The following is a 17,838-nucleotide window of genomic DNA, read 5'->3' as shown; positions in this document are numbered from 1 at the left end:
TGCATATCCATGAAGGGATTAGACAATGAAAAGAGGCAGTGAAGCCTTATATCCTTTTGGGACAGAAGTGAAAATTGGAAAAAATCTGCCCACGGAAGAGGGTAAGATTTGACAAAAGCCCAGGGCATCACAAAGACAAGCAAGAAAGAAGTTGATACACCACCCACTAAGGATGACCTACTGATCTTCAGATATGATCTCCAAGAGAAGCTGTGGAAAACCTTTGCAGAACTGCAGGCAGTCAAAACTGAGATGGGGCCACAATGAATGTAATATCTTAAGCCCTTCCACGCTACCAGGGATTGCTAATGAGGATGCTATAGCAACCATGCACTCACACACTGATCATGTTGACTAAAGCTGTAGCTTATATGAAAGTGATCATGGACAAAAGTGATGATCTTGAGGACAGATCGCAATTAAGTAATATAAGGAACCATCAAAGAAAAGGGAGGTTCCCCTGGAAAATATGTCAGGGAGGGGGATATTAAGGAGAGAGTCCCTGTTAAAGTTGTAGCAGACTGGGATCGCTGATGAAAAACTAAGGGGAGGTAGGTAAGTATATCTTCTATTTCTAGTGGGTATATCACAAAACACACTACCTGACTCAATGAAGTATGTATTACACAAAGACACAAAAAGTAACTGGCAATGATCCAAACAATTTATAAAAATACGCAAAATTTAATATAAGCCTCCCAACTGGGTCACATTCTAAAACATAATTCAGACATTTTAAAATACCATTTAGGGTAGCAACAAATTAAAAGTTACAGTCAAAAACTTTAAAAAGGTCGACGCGGCGTTTCGGTGTTACTTAATCTTGGCACCTTCATCAGGACATTAAGTCATTTGACTCCGTATCTACAAGTGAATAACAGTGTTTTAGTATCATTGTGTACTTCATATTCTGCATGTCCTACTTGTTTACCAAATTGTTGTCTAGACTATACGTATTATGCTGACACCCTACTTACAACTCCCCCAGTTTAAAGACCTGTTCTCGTTTCTCTATCAGAGCAACAGGATGGTACTACTGGTCCTGGTTTCATTTGACTGATTTGGTACAAACTAATTCTTTTGTAGTTAAGAGACGGCTATATGTACCTGTATCTTAGGTTGGGGGAGCTTTTTCAATTGCTATCCGCCTTGATGCAAACTTTGTCAATAGTTGTACCCGGTTCTTTTATTCGCACAGGGTAACTCTGAGGAATACATAAACAAAATTGACCTATGATTTCTCTCTGGTGCCCCAATCTCACCCATATGTAGTCATTAAAATCAATCCTGTTACCTTTCTGATGGAACTTGAATTTATCTATATGCACGGAGAAACCACCGTTAGGGATCGAAGTAGATTTTTCGACAGCTTTAGTATGTTAGTGACCTGAGTATAAAAGAGATCACATATCATTGGTCACATATATATTGTGACCAATAGTAGGGCCTGAAGGTCTCTTATCTTTAATGAATAACCCATCAATTGTTACTCACCAGCTATCTTGTGAATATCTTCTGTGTATAGTCTTTAGATGCGGTTAAATTGAACTTTCCCGCTTTTCAGGATTTGTTCAAACGTCAATTATTTGATGGCTATGGATATAAATGGCCAAAAACTGATTATAATTTATAAGATGTCTAATTTTGTACAGGTTTCTAATCATTTAACTCCTTCTTTCACCAGGTTTTTTTAAAAATCTAGACATACTCCAGTTGACTAAATAAATTTACTTGAATAATGCAGTGATATTAGTCATTTGGAGAGTTATCTATGATTACCTCGCCGTCGTAGATGACATGGCAGCATCATATTTATTCTTATTGTTGGGCAGTATACATGGAGATTACATCTAGTGCCAAATTTATCCAAACCCACAGTTCAGAGTTACTAACAGGCTGCAGAGTCTCGGATATTACATGGAGCTGTAATTAGACTAACACCCATGGGAAATGCCCTTGCTCAGACTAAGGTTCTAAAGAACAGACCCTTTTATTAACATACCTTATCCTCTGTGGTCGGCCTCCCTGTTCCTCCGTGCTGTTTCCTTCATGTCAATGCGAAGTGAAACAACAAGGGAGGGGACCGCGTATTTATGCTGCCGCTTCCTGCAATGACCCGGAAGTCTGACTTACTTCGATCTAAGAAATTTCAAAAAGCATACTGTATTTATTGTTTTTTATTAAACGCATGTATTCGTAAAAGCCTGTGTACCGTTATCTATCCCTCTGTATAAAAGGGTATTTGCAACACCAAGCTCCGAGCGGGCACTTCGTCTGGTAAACCGGAAGTAATTGTTACTGTCTCGGCAGCTAAAGGGCGTGCTAATTTAACAATTAAATTTCTGCGATGTAGCGATGGAATGTGTGCCTATTATTGGCATGAGGAATAATATAAGGAACGCCACAGAGTCAGTGGAGGGAGAGAAAATTAAAGTCAACTGCACAGGCCTGTTTCTTCACATCTTGGAAAAGGATGATGGCTTAGATATCGCACAGAGCGCACAGAGTAGGATAGCTGAGGAATGAACATGTGACCATAGAGAGAGCCATATTAACAAATCTGTTTTCGGCTCAGATTAAAGACAGTACAAGAAGAGAGAAGGGCTAAAGCTATAGATAATGATGATGATAATGCCATCCAGCGCTACTAGAATCTGTCCCTGAACACCCTAAACAAGAGAGTCCTTCAGGACGTCACTAGAGAGCTCAGGAAAAGACAGATTACATGCAGGTGGATGTTCGCCTCCTCCCTTGTATTCATGTTGGACTGCAGGATATGTGCTGAAACTCCCAAGAGGAAGACATATTGATACTGAACATGGCACTCAATGAATTTTCTTAACCGCTCCCAATGAATCACAAACGCCATATCAATAGGATCATGATTAGAATTAAGTAGGAATAGCAGTAAAAGAGGAGGAGTACACTACCCCCTCCATCCCCCCATATTGCTTTGGATAGATCAGCATAGCTGTTGTGGGGCACCACATCATCAGCCCAAATGAGAATAGCATTGCCTATTTCTTAGGCCCAGGGGGAAGTGATGAGTAGACTGGTATTAGGAGCACCATGGGGACCCACTCTTGATAGTTCAGCTCTTTGCATGTCTCACAAAGCACTGGAGCTCTGCTCAGGAGCTGACCATAAATAAGCCCTCCCTGAGGGCAGAGTCGGTTAGGAGGGCAGATTCTATGTGTGACCACCTCTCCCTCCTGGGCCTCAGTCCGATGCATCTTACACAGAGGATCAGTAAGGATGTAGTAGCACTGGGGCAGCTGCCTTCTTGTTGGTTTCTCGCATCCTTGTCAGGTGCAGGGTACAGGACCTGCAGTGTCTGCAGGCTTGTAGTTATTAGGGTTAATGGGCTTTAGGTCTTTTAGACCCCTCAAGCAACAAAGGTGGCCTCCACTCCTACCTGAGGGGCCCTGGTCAAGACTGGGGTGCAGGCTGCAGGCACAAGGGGCTCGATCTCATCTTAATGCCTCACAAGAATTGATGGTTGTTCTTCTATGCAGCATCCAGGCCCCTGCTGGTCTGCCGCATTCGCCTCTCATCCTGCAAAATGCAACAGCACTGCAGCTGTGGCTGCACCAGGATCTACCCAGGACTATGGGGGAGGGTCATGGGGGGGCGCAAGGGAATTACGTCAAATAGTCTGAGTTTGGTTGGCCAGGATCATCATGGGGGGGTCAGGTGCCAGGTGAAGCTCTCTCTCAAAACTCACCTACCATGTTGCGTTTAAAGCCACGCCCCAGGGAGAATACATTTGACCGATAATATGACAGTGTATATCAAATTTTCTTACAAAAACACGTCTCAGCCCTAATATGTAAACATTGGCTAATTTTGTATCATCCTCAGCTAAAATAAAAATTTATGGAGAATATCCACCTCCCATTCTCTTATCTAGGGGCACACAACAAGGGAGCCCATAGTCTCATTTTATACGTTTTTACAATGGAACCATTAATGCGTACATCAAAGATGAACAAGCTTTCCATGTTTGCAGATTACGTGCTAGTTAGCTAGTCGAATCTAAGAGGTCACTACCAGCAGTTCTTGAAGAATCATGCAGATTTACTAAGGTCTCTGTTTTTAAAATAAATTGCACAAAATTACTGGGATTGGGTTTATTGGATCCCTTATACTGCTGCTAGACTGTACAATCATGGTCTGAGTTGGACTTTAGGACCCATTAAATATTTGGGAGTTAATCTTCCCAACACAATCATATATTTATATACATGCAAATTTCCTCCATTATTCAATTTTTTGTACAAACATTTTTATAGATGAAGCAAGCTTGAAATCTCACCACTCGGACAAATTGCAAGCATAAAAATTACTTTCTTGCCAAGATTACTCAACGTAGCAAAAACTTTGCCTTTTAGGTTTCCTAATGATATATTGATACACATGCAATGTAAATTGACTGCATTCATTTGGATTAGCAAGACCCCAGAGTACATAGGACCACATTATATAAATGTCTAATAGATGGTGATTAGAGATTTTCCAGTGTAGAAAACAATGTATTTGACCCTAACTATGCCCTGTGTTTGACTGGCATCACCATCCCTATTAAAGCCTCGGTAGTTTGAAAGAGGATTACTCAACTATACTCTTTTTTTGATTTTTTTTTGACTCCCCAAATCACAAACCAATACCCTGCATAGCCATTTTGCTAGAATAATGGAAAATTATATTTAGCGAAGGAGGTATGACAACATTTCCATCCCCACAGGCACTAATTATTTTAACCCCAATTTCCGTCCTGCGGTTACAGACCCTGGTTTTATTGGATGGAGATCACCTGAGCCTCTCTTGTTTGGGGAACTATTTCTAAATGGGGAAGTGCTCAGTAGAGATGCATACATTAATTTGTTTAACATCTTGCATTATGAATCTTGATAAATTGTGACTCCACCGCCTACCACACTGGATGAATTCAAAAGAAGTTTTAAAAAAATGGAGGTGAAGAAAAGACCCCAACGGAAATCTTTCTTACTACGCCAGACAAAGAAAACATATCTCTAACCTTTATATTTTGGTGAGCAATTTACAACCCACTAGAAAGCATATCTACATCTTAAACACTGAATTTCCTGAAAATGTATGGTCTAATCCATGGGTACTCCCAAACTTTATCGGGGGACAAAATTACAGTGTGGTTTGTGGCCGATGGCCACACTGATAAGGGTGGGGTCAGTGGGGGGGGCATGGTCGGGGGGGCAGGGCTAGAGTAAAAAAAAAATCAAACCTGTTTCAAAACATTAGACATTGCGACAATGCTGTATTTCAAAAGCATATGTAACTACAAAGAGCACATTTTGATAATACATTTTTATTAGCAGACAATAGTAATTTTAAGAGGCATTGCATAGCTTCATTCACACTTTGACCCCAATTCCATCACATTCTCTCATTCTCTCTCTCTCTCTCGCTCTCTCTGTCAGTCAGTCTCTCTGTCAGTCTCTCTCTCTCTCTCTCAGTCAGTTAGTCAGTCTCTCTCTGTAAATCAGTCTCTCCCTCTCAGTCAGTCAGTCTCTCTCTCAGTCAGTCTCTCTCTCTCTCAGTCAGTCTCTCTCTCTGTCAGTCAGTCTCTCTCTGTCAGTCAGTCTCTCTCTGTCTGTCAGTCTCTCTCTCAGTCACTCTCTCTGTCAGTGTCAGTCAGCCTGTCTCTCTCTCTCAGTCAGTCTGTCTCTCTCGGTCAGTCTCCCTCTGTCAGTCTCTTTGTCAATCATTCTCTCTCTCTCGCTCAGTCTCTCTGTCAATCATTCTCTCTCGGTCAGTCTCTCTCTTAGTCAGTCAGTCTCTCTCTCTGTCAGCCTCTCTCTCAGTCAGTCAGTCTCTCTCTGTCATTTTCTCTTTCCCTCAGTCAGTCTCTCTCTCTCTCGCTCTCTCTGTCAGTCTCTCCCTCTGTCAGTCTCTCCCTCTGTCAGTCAGTCTCTCTCTGTCAGTCTCTCTCTCTGTCAGTCAGTCTCTCGCTGTCACTCTCTCTGTCAGTGCCAGTCAGTCAGTCTCTCTCTCTCAGTCAGTCTGTCTCTCTCGGCCAGTCTCCCTCTGTCAGTCTCTTTGTCAATCATTCTCTCTCTCTCTCTCTGTCAGTCTCTCTGTCAATCATTCTCTCTCGGCCAGTCTCTCTCTTAGTCAGTCAGTCTCTCTCTGTCAGCCTCTCTCTCAGTCAGTCAGTCTCTCTCTCTGTCAGTTTCTCTTTCCCTCAGTCAGTCTCTTGCTCTCTCTGTCAGTCAGTCTCTCTCTGTCAGTCAGTCTCTCAGTTAGTTTCTCTCTCTATCAGTCAGTCTCGCTCTCTCTCTATGGTGTTTGTGTGTATATCTACATTAGTATTGGAAAGATATGTTTTCTCATATCGAACATTACTGGCATTTATCTACCACTCAACCGTTAGATGTTGCTGTGTGATTCAGGGGAGGACAGTAAATACCCATTCATATCCCTGACAGAGAAAATCCTGTCACACTGTGTGCATCTAATTTAGGCAGAATGCTATTTTACTGAAAAAGCTTCAATAATGACATTGTAAATGCTATGTAATTCTGTTTCACTCAATTACCTCAGTGATGTTTCCTTCTTTTCTTTCCTTTTCATCTTTCTACACATGGAGTATGGAAATACCTAATGTTTGATAACTTCAACTTTTCAGTAGCCTAATCTATGTTGTTGTCTAAATAATCTGTAGTGCTGCTGTCTCTCCATATCTTAAAAGAACAACGGAATACTGTTAAACGCCTGAAAAAGCAGTTGGCGGTTTGATGTAGTCCGTGCTTCATTTGGGTCACTGTAAGGTCATCACTGTTTGAGGTGCAATATAAAAAAAGTTAAATGTTACCAAACTTTATGATCATACGGTCTCGTTTTTAAAATCTAATAATAAGAATGTTTAAAAAAAATATTTCTTTACTTCAGAAAACTTAAGGAAAATCGATCCCCTGTTATTAGGGCATACATTACATGTGGATACCTTCCAGGCTTGTAAGTAAATTGGAAAAAAATCCATGATATTTCCCTTGACACTGACCAGTGAAAGATGACAGTCAGTGGAGGCTAATACTCCATGCAATGTTGAAGGAGAGGCCCTAAACACTTTACCATCAGGCTCTGCAAAGGCTTCAGGGGGGAGAGAGGAGGAAGGGGAGGTCGGTATCATAACTCATACCACGACCGAGTTGGCATTGGCAGCGTTGGCAGCTTCAATCGCGTCAATGAGAGAAGAAATTCGTAGTGACTTTTTGGTCTCCAAAGCTAACCAAAACGACATTCGCTCATCTTGTGAAGCTCTGGAAAGGAAAGTAGATGGCTTGGGTGAAAGAACGGAGGCATTGGAGAGCACAGTTGGAGCGGTAAAAGCCAATCTAGAAGCAGCTGAGTCAAAAATTCACAACCTACGCAAGGAGGGAAATGTGGTAAAAGAAAGATTGGAAACATTAGAGAATTTCTCTCGTAGAAACAACCTGCGTCTTCTCAAAATACCGGAGGGGAAAGAAGGCGGGGACATTAAGAGTTTCGTTGCAAAACTTTTGAAGGAAGCTTTGGATCTCGAGGAGACAGTAGAAGTGTTGGAGAAAGACATCCAACGGATCCATCGTGACCCATTCCGTCTCAACGCAGGCAGGTCTAAACCCCGAAAAATCCTTGTCAACTTCCTGACTTATACCTTAAAGGAGAAAATTCTCAACACTGCACTAAAACTTAAAACTACAAAATGCTCTGAATTCCCTTTTGATATCCGCTCTGATTTATCCAAGGCTACACTTGATAGGCAGTGGGAGTTGGGACAGAAGATGGATAGTTTTAGAACAGCTGGTGCAACAGTCCAGATGAGATTCCCGGCCTATTTACGCATCATGTATAATAACAAGATGTACAATGTTAGAACACCACTTGAGGCAGATGAGCTCCTGGAGACTATTCAGAACCACTCGCAGGGTAAATTTTGAATGACTAGGCCCCCCCCCCGCCTCAGTGTACTTGTTCTTACTCAACAGGATTAACAATGTAACTAATTAAGTAGGAGCTGTACGAGCTTTTGGGGTGAGGGAGGGGGGAAGGGGGGAAGAACGAGGAACAGAGGGGGAAAAATATACATATAAAATAAAAAAAAATAATAAAAAAGAGGAGGAAATAGGATAAAAAAAAAAAAAAATATATATATATATATATATAAAAAAAAAAATATATATATATAAGGGAAAGAAAAGGGGAAAAAAAAAAAAAAAAGAAGAAAAGGAAAGTAAGGGGGAAAAGAAGGAACGGAGAAGAAAAAAAAAAAAAAAGGGGAAGAAAAGGGAAAGGAACTTTAATGGAGGAAAAATAAATAAATAAATAAATAAATAAATAAACAAATAAACAAAGTAAATAAATAAATTGCACTATTTCACAAAACAACCCCTTTCTGTAGCTAAATAAATGATCAAATGGATAAATCTGATGGTGATGGTGATGGTGATCAGGCACGATAGTATAATGTTTCTTCACAGATAATTTTAAGGAGTGCAACCTCGTGCCGAGAGTAGAGCTCAGATCGGCGCAAACCGGCCTTTCAACTGGCCGGAATAAGTATGGAGGGGTTCTCCAGAGGGGTGGGGGGGGGGGGGACACAAAAGCATAAAAATTCAAAATTATCCTCAGAAACTTGGCCCTTTAAAACAGATTTTTCTTTTTTACAGTCCAATCGCCTTAGATACAATAACTAAAAGAAATAAAGTAATAAACACTAAATCAGGTGGAATGGAAGTGAGCAAAGGGAAGGAGAAATGACATCGATATCCTTTTTATCTTGGAACGTGAATGGTTTGCGCGTGCAGGGGAGAAGAGAACGCATCTTTCAATATTTGCGCGACTCCCCGGCGCAGATCATCATCATTCAAGAATCGCATCTTTTAAAAAACGAGGCAGATGCAATTTTAAAAAAGCAAAAATGGATTGACGTATTCTTAAGCACTGACCATAATGCAAATATAAGAGGAATTCTCTTAATCTGCAAAAAACCAGCTAACGTGCGGATCCTTGAATTCAGAGAGGACAATTCTGGAAGATGGCTCATAGTCAACCTCTCTATACATGAGCAGAAATACACTTTAGTCGGATATTATGGTCCTAACTCCGATGATCCATCTTTTTTGGAGACAATAAGGAACGATTTAATAACCACCTCTGATCCCATAATCTGGACAGGGGACTTTAACGTTATTTTGAACCCCAAACTTGATAAAACCACCAATAGTAGCAGATATAGGGGTCAACCCCCCTCAAAATCTAGACAGACTATAAAAGGGATTATGGAGGACTTGGGTCTCGCAGATTTATGGAGAGAAAGAGCCGGCTCTAAACCAGGGGTATCTTATAGGAATTTAAAGTATAAACATACTTCACGAATAGATTTTGCCCTGTTTAGTTACTGTCTCCAAAACTCTATAGCCAGTATTAAGTATATACCCTCTCACTTATCCGACCACTCAGCCCTCTCTTTCACCTTAATACTTCAAACTTATAAAAAACATCCCTCCTGGACATTTGATCGAACTATTCTTTTGGTCCCGGAAGAAGTAACATATCTCAACTTCGAAGCTAGGATGTTTTTAGATAGCAATTTGCACTCAACCTCCCTTGCCTTAGTATGGGAAACTCTGAAGGCTTACCTGAGAGGTTGCATTACCAACAGAGCCTCCTTTAGGAGGAAAAACTATCTAGCCAAAATCAAAAACCTAGAACAGGAGCTGGAGATAATTGAACAAAGGCTTAGGGGCACAACTGGCTCATTACAAGATCAAAAAATATGTCAGGCCTCAAGAGTCAGATAGAAGATATCCTACAAGAAAGGGTTTCAAAAAAATGGGAGGCGAGTAAACTCTCCAATTTTGAATTCGGAGAAACCGCAGGGAAGATTTTAGCCTGGAGGGTCAAAGCAGACCAAGCAAAAAACCACATAAGAGGGATCATGGTAGCGGGGGAAAATCAGCTTAGGTCATCAGATGTAGGAATTAGTTCTGCCTTTACGCAGTTTTTTGCGGAAATATATAGGGATGATATCAAAGAGGACCAACAGGCGAGGAAGGCATGGCTGGATAAGATCCCTCTTCCACACTTATCGCAAGCACAAAGTGAGGCATTGGAAATGGACATCTCAGAGACAGAGGTTAAAAAGACTCTATCCGCACTAAAACATGGCAAGGCTACAGGTCCTGACGGACTCCCCGGAGAACTGTATAGAGCCTTGGCCGATATTATTGTCCCTACTCTGACGGCCCTTTTCAACGGTATTCTGAAGGACGGTAATGACCCACCTCAATCATGGAGCGAGGCAACTATAGTCTTGATTTTAAAACCTGGGAAAGACCCAACATTATGTGGGTCCTACCGGCCAATATCATTATTAAATAATGACTACAAAATATATGCCTCTATTTTAGCAGCTAGATTGGGAGCAGTAATGGGGAAAATAATTCATCAAGACCAAAAGGGATTCATTAAAGGGCGTCAGCTTTCTGACCTAACATATGATCTAGTGGGGGCAATTGACATCGCCTCAGCTTTTTCTATCCCACTGGCAACCCTCACCCTAGACGCAGCTAAAGCTTTTGATAGGGTAAATTGGCCCTATTTAAACGATGTCTTAAAAAAGTTCAATTTAGGGGAGAAACTCTGTCGAACAATAAAACTTATATATAAATCACCAACAGCACGGCTTCTAATAAATGGTAAGCTGTCTGAATTGTTTAAGATCTCTAGAGGCACAAGACAGGGCTGCCCGCTTTCCCCCCTCCTCTTTAACCTTTACATAGAACCGTTTGCGGAAGTTCTCAGACGAGAAGACTCTATTCCATCTTTTAGGTTTGGGGAGTGGGAAAAGCGGGTAGCCTTGTACGCAGATGACATCTTGGTCTTTACTTCAGACCCGGAGATTGCTCTACCAGTAGTCATCGATAGAGCCGCAGATTTTGGACGTATCTCGGGCTATGAGATAAACGCCTCTAAAACAGATATTATGGCATGGAACATACCCGACCTACGCTCAAATACATCAAATGCTATGAGATATTTGGGAATTCAGATAGTGCAAGATATCGCACAAATCGCCCAAGTCAATCTTGAGAGAATCCTTAAGGAAATTAAAAAATCTTTGAATTCTTGGTCTAATCTCCCACTAACTATCCTAGGCAGAGTAAGCCTGCTAAAGATGTCAATTCTTCCCAAGTTTACCTTCTTATTTAATACGATCCCCCTCGCATTTGATAAAACAGCGTTAGAGAAATGCCAGAGAGAGATTAACTCCTTCGTCTGGGGATACAAGTCAGCAAGGATATCCTGGAAGAAGCTGAGGAGGAGGAGGGAAAAGGGGGGCCTATCCCTTCCTGACTTACAATACTATGCGTGGGCATTCCAACTATCCCATTCAAGAATGCTCTTAAAAGTACCATCCAATACTTCAATAGGCCTCATGTTCATGGCAATGCTGATCGGTGCTGGCCTACCAACTAATGGCTACATGTTTAAGTTTGGAGAACAGAAATACTTCAAGAAAGTTAAATTAAAAATTCTTATGTCCCAAGCGAAACTATGGGCACAGATAAGGAGGAACCTGGGTTTGTCATACTACTCCAACCTTGCACACATCTGGGAATCACCAGGGCTCCCTTCCTGCTGGGATGATAGGCTTACTATCCCGTTGAGATCAGGAGGGATACTAACATGGGGAGATATGTTGACAGGTAACTCTCTGAGGCCCTGGGAGGATTTGCGAGAGCAGTGGGGGATAGAGCTTTCGAGGTTTAAATACCTACAATTAGATAGCTGGGCTAAGGCAACAAATAGGTCTGGGGCATCATTAGGGAAGTATAGCATCACCGAGGAGAAATTGGTAGCGCAACCTGCAGGGGGTAAAGAGGTCTCAAAATGGTACTGGTGCCTGCTAGAAGAGATAGACGGAGATTTCACCCTCCCGGAACAACTATGGGGCTCAGATCTGGGGGACCAGAGCATCGAAATCTGGCAGAACTCCTGTACCCTATTATATAAATGTGTCAAACCCGCATGGCTCAGACGCAATCATTTTTTTACAATTCACCGTGCATATTTTACACCGCTAAAACTTTCCAAATTCATCCCAGGGAAGAAATGCAATAAATGTGGCCACATTGCAGCCTCAGATGTCCACATGTTCAAAGAATGCCCCAATATATTACAATTCTGGAATGAAGTTAAAGCAACTCTGGACTCCATCCTTAATACTTCGATCTCCATCACACTCTCCTTGATCATATTTGGATGGGATAACAACATAAAGGGCCACGCTAGGACATTTTTGTTTTTTGCCATACTGCTTGCAAGAAGAGAGATATGCAAAGTTTGGATTGAAAACTCAGCACCATCTCACGCTAACTGGCTGTCGTCTCTCTATGCAACCTCTAAAACTGATTTGAGGAGAACAGGCGGCGAGCGTAGCCGCTTCTTTTGGGACGTTCTGGTTCACTGGAGACAATGACCGGGTTTTTTTTTTTTTTTTTTTTTTTTTCCCCCGGTCCTATGATTATGCCTTGAAACTCCAAGAACTAGGCCTCCCCCCCAGACGGCTCAGAATGGCTAGTTCAACTGAATAAAAATTCAAGTTCGGAGTTTTTCCCCACGATACTCTTCGAGCCATCTTCTTGCCGAATTCCACCTAATAGAGCATAGGATGCAGAGGAAACTCAGCACCTGGATAGAGTGGCTGGCAGTTGGAGGCTAAATAAGAGGTGGCCAGGCAAATGAGGATAAAAAAAAAAAAAAAAAAAAAAAAAGATGTGATATTGAGTAACCACTAGAATGAACAGTGGAATCTGTGAAATATTTAGGGTTTTGCCTAGACGTGGTTATTAGAAAAAAACTATGGGAACATGATAGCCACGTTAGACACCCAATCAGAAGGTAGGGTTGTCTTGCCGTTATCCCTAGCCGGTAGATTAGGAATAATGAAATGATCATCCTATAAATGTTTAACATTCCTCTGATACTAAATCAACAGTTTTTCAAATGTTTTTGTCCCTTCCGGTTAGACCGGTATGGTCAATTAACCAGACTAGTCAGTGTTGGGAAATACTCAACCTACTCTATGAACAGGGTGGTTTTGAAGAACCTGATATGGAACTATATTATTTACGTGCGCAAGCACAGTATGCGAAACACTTGTACCACCCGACCCCATTCTTACTTCACCTAGCAGTGTAAGAACACAGAGCATCAACGGTGCAGTAATGACCAAGATACATCCGTTGATGCCCGAAGGGGACTAGAGATTGACATGCATGCCATAAAATGAAAGGGCGCATCTTACTGTTCTGTACTTGCTGGAACTACCACTGTTACACCACCCCACAATAACTCCTACGGGAGAAAAGAAGTCACTACAGTGATGATAAAGGCTGTGGTTGAATACCTTTGGGTCTTTATTACAGGAGGGATCCTTCCTTATTATACACAGATTAGAAAGCTCCTCCTATTATAGTCAGTTTCTGTATTATATGCTTAGAGTAGCATCCAGACATCTGATTAATACAAATCCCAGGGAACCCCCAACACTGCAGTCTCTATCGCCTTTGCTGACATCCACCATACATAAAAAATGTAGTGATTTTTTGGGAAATGTTGTAGTACAGTGATGCTCAGTACCCCAAAGTGTGCTTTTTGGGCCCTGTAAAAGAGAGCATGGTACAATTTAGGATAACCAAGAATAGTCTGAGAAATCTGAAGGGAGCATGCAGCCATCTTGCTGCTGCACAGGATGCTGTCCTAGACTGGATGCGTTACCGATGCATGGAATATGTTAATCATGGGCTAGTAGATTGTTGCTGTCATTTGTTAATAGGATAGATCTAGAACAGTGATGCCACGGATTAAACTACATTCATTTTTCGGCATCTTTTTCTATTTAATAAAATTAAAAAATACCTTTCAGCCTACCAATTACATAATTACATTTTTATTTCTAAATTTTCATTAGACATGAATCTAGACCTGCTATACAGCAAATAGAAAAGTCGATAGTGTAACCAATCAAGTGTTCCATATACTCTTAGTTATATACAGTGTTATTTTGGCTTCTCTTTTGGTTTGCTCCTTCCGTAACATAATCTGGATATATTTTTGTAACCACCTCCTTTGCTTACTTGATCATGACAAACAAAATAAAGTGTATTAGTATTTCAGTTTCCAGGGCTCCCCCTTTCTTAGTGGTATAGTAGAAACAAGAGCATTACGTTTGTCTTGTGTTTTTTTTTTTTAATTATGAATATATTTACCATAAAACTGTGCATTTTATTTAAGGTCGGGTGAAGAAGGGTGCTACCCAGATCTTACGGAGTTTTGTGAAAAGAGACTTGAAAGCTTGAATCCAAAAAGCAGAGCCTTACGAAAAGACACACCTGCTGCCACCCCTGCCAGTTTTACTTTCAAGGAATGGCAAAATATTGAAGAGGATGTTGAGGTACAGTGTCCATGCAATAATTCAAGTTAATATATTTACAGAAGATCAGAATACTCGAAAACCCCTTTCTTTCATAATTGGTTTATCATTTGTTCCTAAGTTGTATAAAATGTGCTTTTGTAGAAGAGGGTCTTAGTTTGTATTCATGTACAAACCTTACCATCAGTTATTGTTTTTTACTCGTCTTCTAATTTTATGCCTATTTAGTCAAATTAACTTTTACAAAGCACTTCTCCATTTCAGTGCTTTAAGGTAAATATGCTGACATCTGATTTTGGATTACAGTGTTAAAAGTTGCATGCTTTCCACAATTAATTGAAAAGTTGATAAAGTGCATTTTTCTATTTGCTGTAGTTTCTTACTTCAAGGTGTATCATCGGCTATATTTTTCGGTCTCTGTGCTCCCCTCAATTCCTTTCATCAGTTCTTAATCTTTTGATGATTTATCTGCCATCTGAGAAGAGGATTTCCCCCAAAGGCTTTAATGTTAGTGTTAGCACAGTAGTATGCAAAGCTGCACAAGTACTTTTTTGAAAGTAAAAATATCTACATAGTTCCTGGATACATTTATTTGTTAGCCTTATAGTTAAAGATTTTTTTTGTGACATATTTTTATTTGGCACTTTAACATAATGATATATAGCATTGACACCATCATAACTATATACAGTAATAATTATAGTTCCACAAATTTGCACATCCTCAAGATCCATATCGTCAATTATTCCAATGTGAACAATGTTATTCCGTGGTGATATGTTCCCCGTCGGCAATGTTGGGAACTAGCACTACAGGACCGGCAAATGGATTCCCTCTATAGGTTTTCCATTTCCCCCATATGCTCTCCCATTTTTTAGGGCAGCCCCTTCTCATATATGTTACGGTTTACTCCACCATGCACCAGTCCAAATCAAGATTCCCATTATCACCCACATATATTCCGATGCTATTTAAATCTGTAGCTTCCCAAACATTTAACAGACACCATTTGACTGAAGACATAAAAACCGTTCCACACGCAGAATGTATATAGTTTATAACCTTGCCCCAGAAAACCTGGGCCACTGGACAATCCCAAATGATATGGAAGAAGGATCACTCCCCTCCACATTCCCTCTGACAAGTAGAATCGGACACTGCCCGTTTTTACTAGGATATTACAGGACATATGAGACCTATGTAATATTTTCAACTGCACCAGCCTGAATTATGTTCTGATCACCACCTCCGTGGGAGGGGCCGTGGCCTTTCTTCTTCCGCAAGATCATCTAAGTCTGTCTCCCAACTGCTGCATAGGGGAGGAAGCATGTCTGGAGAGTATTAATCATCTTTTTATAGGCGAGGGAAATCGCCCCCGACTCATATAGTCGTCCAATAGTCTCTCTTCCAGTGGTGATGCCTCTTGCTGGACCTTGTCTTGGGGGATAGCCACCATCAAGGTGTGGCGCACCTGCAAATAGCAGAAGGTCTCTGTGGGAATCCCTAAATTACATTATTTTGCCCGTGGACCAAAGGTCTCCCACCCATGAGATACCAATAAGGTCCCTCTTGCCCCAAAATATTTTTGTATGTCGGGCAAGGCGGTTCCATCAGCGTACCACCCCCTAGTCAATTTTGCCATAGCGATACGAGTGGCCTTCCCGTCCCATAGTAGGATACGGACCTCACCCTCTATATTTTTTAAGTATGTTGTGGGACCGAGAATGGTGTGTGTCTAAAATCTGCATCAGGGAAGTGACTCTGTGGGCACTCCTGGGCATTCTCGCCATAGATGACCCATGGCATGTGTGGGGTTAGGTAAGTCATGTGTAGGAGGTTGAATTGTTTATATTTTGGTCTTGTGTTGTGACAAATGTGTTTGCGTATGCTAACATTTTGTCCCAGTCTTGGTCTGGGATCTCATGACCTAGGATGTCTCCCCATCCGTTCCTGAGGGTCACCCGTGGTTTCTGTCCCATATCATTGAGTGCTCTGTACAACCACGTCACCTGCTGTTGCGCCGAGCCACGGGAGAGAAGCGGTTGCAGCACCACGTGCTGTGGGGGTTCCTCCCTTCTCAGGTTCCATAAGTCTGTATACGAGTGCACCTATGCCTCATCAATGAGGAATTGGCCTCTGGGCAGGGCACTGTGTACACATATTTCCTCCATCAGGATAAGGGCAACCATTTCAAAGCAATCCCCCACCGTTGTGACTCCGGCCGTCATCCAGGACCGAAGCTGGGTTGCTGTAAAGCATCGGACCGGGGTCCCATGGGGCAACACCACCAATGGGATAGCCGGCGCATACAACGGCGCCCTGCCAGTCCGCACCACGCCACGATGCCAGCTATGCAGGGTGACCTGTAACAAGACACTCGGCCAAGGTATTGGACAACAGGGCATAATAAATAATAATTTAGCAAGTAAAAGGCCTTGATGAGGTGCCAGTCCCTGAATTTCTAGGGCGCCCTGGCGTGTACTATCCATCCATCTAGTAACGCACTGCAGCTGCACTGCTATATAATACAATTTGAAGTTTGGGACCCCAAGGCCATCCCGCTACGGTGGGCGCTTCAGTACTGCAAGTGACACCCTGTGACAGCCTCAATCCCATACCAGCTCCCAGAGCAGGACGTCCAGCTGTCTGCACCACGCCCCAGAGATCTTAACTAGGAGGTTTGCGAAAAAGTATAACAACCACGGGAGCATCACCATCTTGGAAATTGACAACCGGGTCATAAGCGATCAATGCAGTGATCTCCCCATAAAGTGATGCAGAACCCCAGGGATTGCACCACTCTGCATAGAATCCCTTCACTCCTATCATCCAGCTGATGATACACCTGGATACCCAGATATTTGAAAGTCACAGGAGACCAAGTAAGCCCTGCTCGAAGATCTATTGGAACAGGAGTATCTTGATTACAAGGGAGAAAATATGTTTTGGATCTGTTCACTTTCAGCCCTGCTATTACCCCAAAATCGTCTAGGTGCCTTATCACTTTCCTGGCCCCAGCAGAGTCTCCAGACAGATATGAAGTAGGTCATCTCCATAAAGAGAGATAATGTGTTCATGGCCATCTGCTGAGAGTCCACTACCCCTCTCCTCTTTCTGAAATAATTCCGCCAGTAGTTCAATAGCTAGTGCGAAAAGCTTTGGTGACAGAGGACAACCCTGTCTGGTGCCCTGGGAGATGTCATAGGAGGAAGAGATGGTAGCGCACGTATTAACACGCACGGTCAATCTCTTATATAGTAGGGATACCCATCTAATATTGGCTTCACCCACACCCAGCCTACGCATAACCTCCTCTAAATAATCCCACCTCATCAAATCAAAGGCCTTCTCGAGATCCACTGACATAAGCAGCGCCTCTG

The 17,838-nt window shown here is 42.0% G+C and overlaps 1 protein-coding gene across 1 annotated transcript in view; it reads left to right on the top strand.

The window, feature by feature from the left end:
- Positions 1 to 17,838, top strand: part of SPAG1 (sperm associated antigen 1) — a 906,455-nt gene that overhangs the window by 37,840 nt on the left and 850,777 nt on the right. Inside the window, exon 3 of the mRNA XM_078686952.1 lies at positions 14,320 to 14,479. Within this exon, the coding sequence (XP_078543078.1) occupies positions 14,320 to 14,479 (160 nt within the window). The remainder of the gene's footprint in view (positions 1 to 14,319; positions 14,480 to 17,838) is intronic.

The sequence above is a fragment of the Lissotriton helveticus genome, chromosome 4_1 (genome assembly GCF_964261635.1).
Source record: "Lissotriton helveticus chromosome 4_1, aLisHel1.1, whole genome shotgun sequence".
NCBI classification, from domain to species: Eukaryota; Metazoa; Chordata; class Amphibia; order Caudata; family Salamandridae; genus Lissotriton; species Lissotriton helveticus.
The sequence above is the reverse complement of the archived record's forward strand: the minus strand, read 5'-3'. Positions and strand labels throughout refer to the sequence as shown.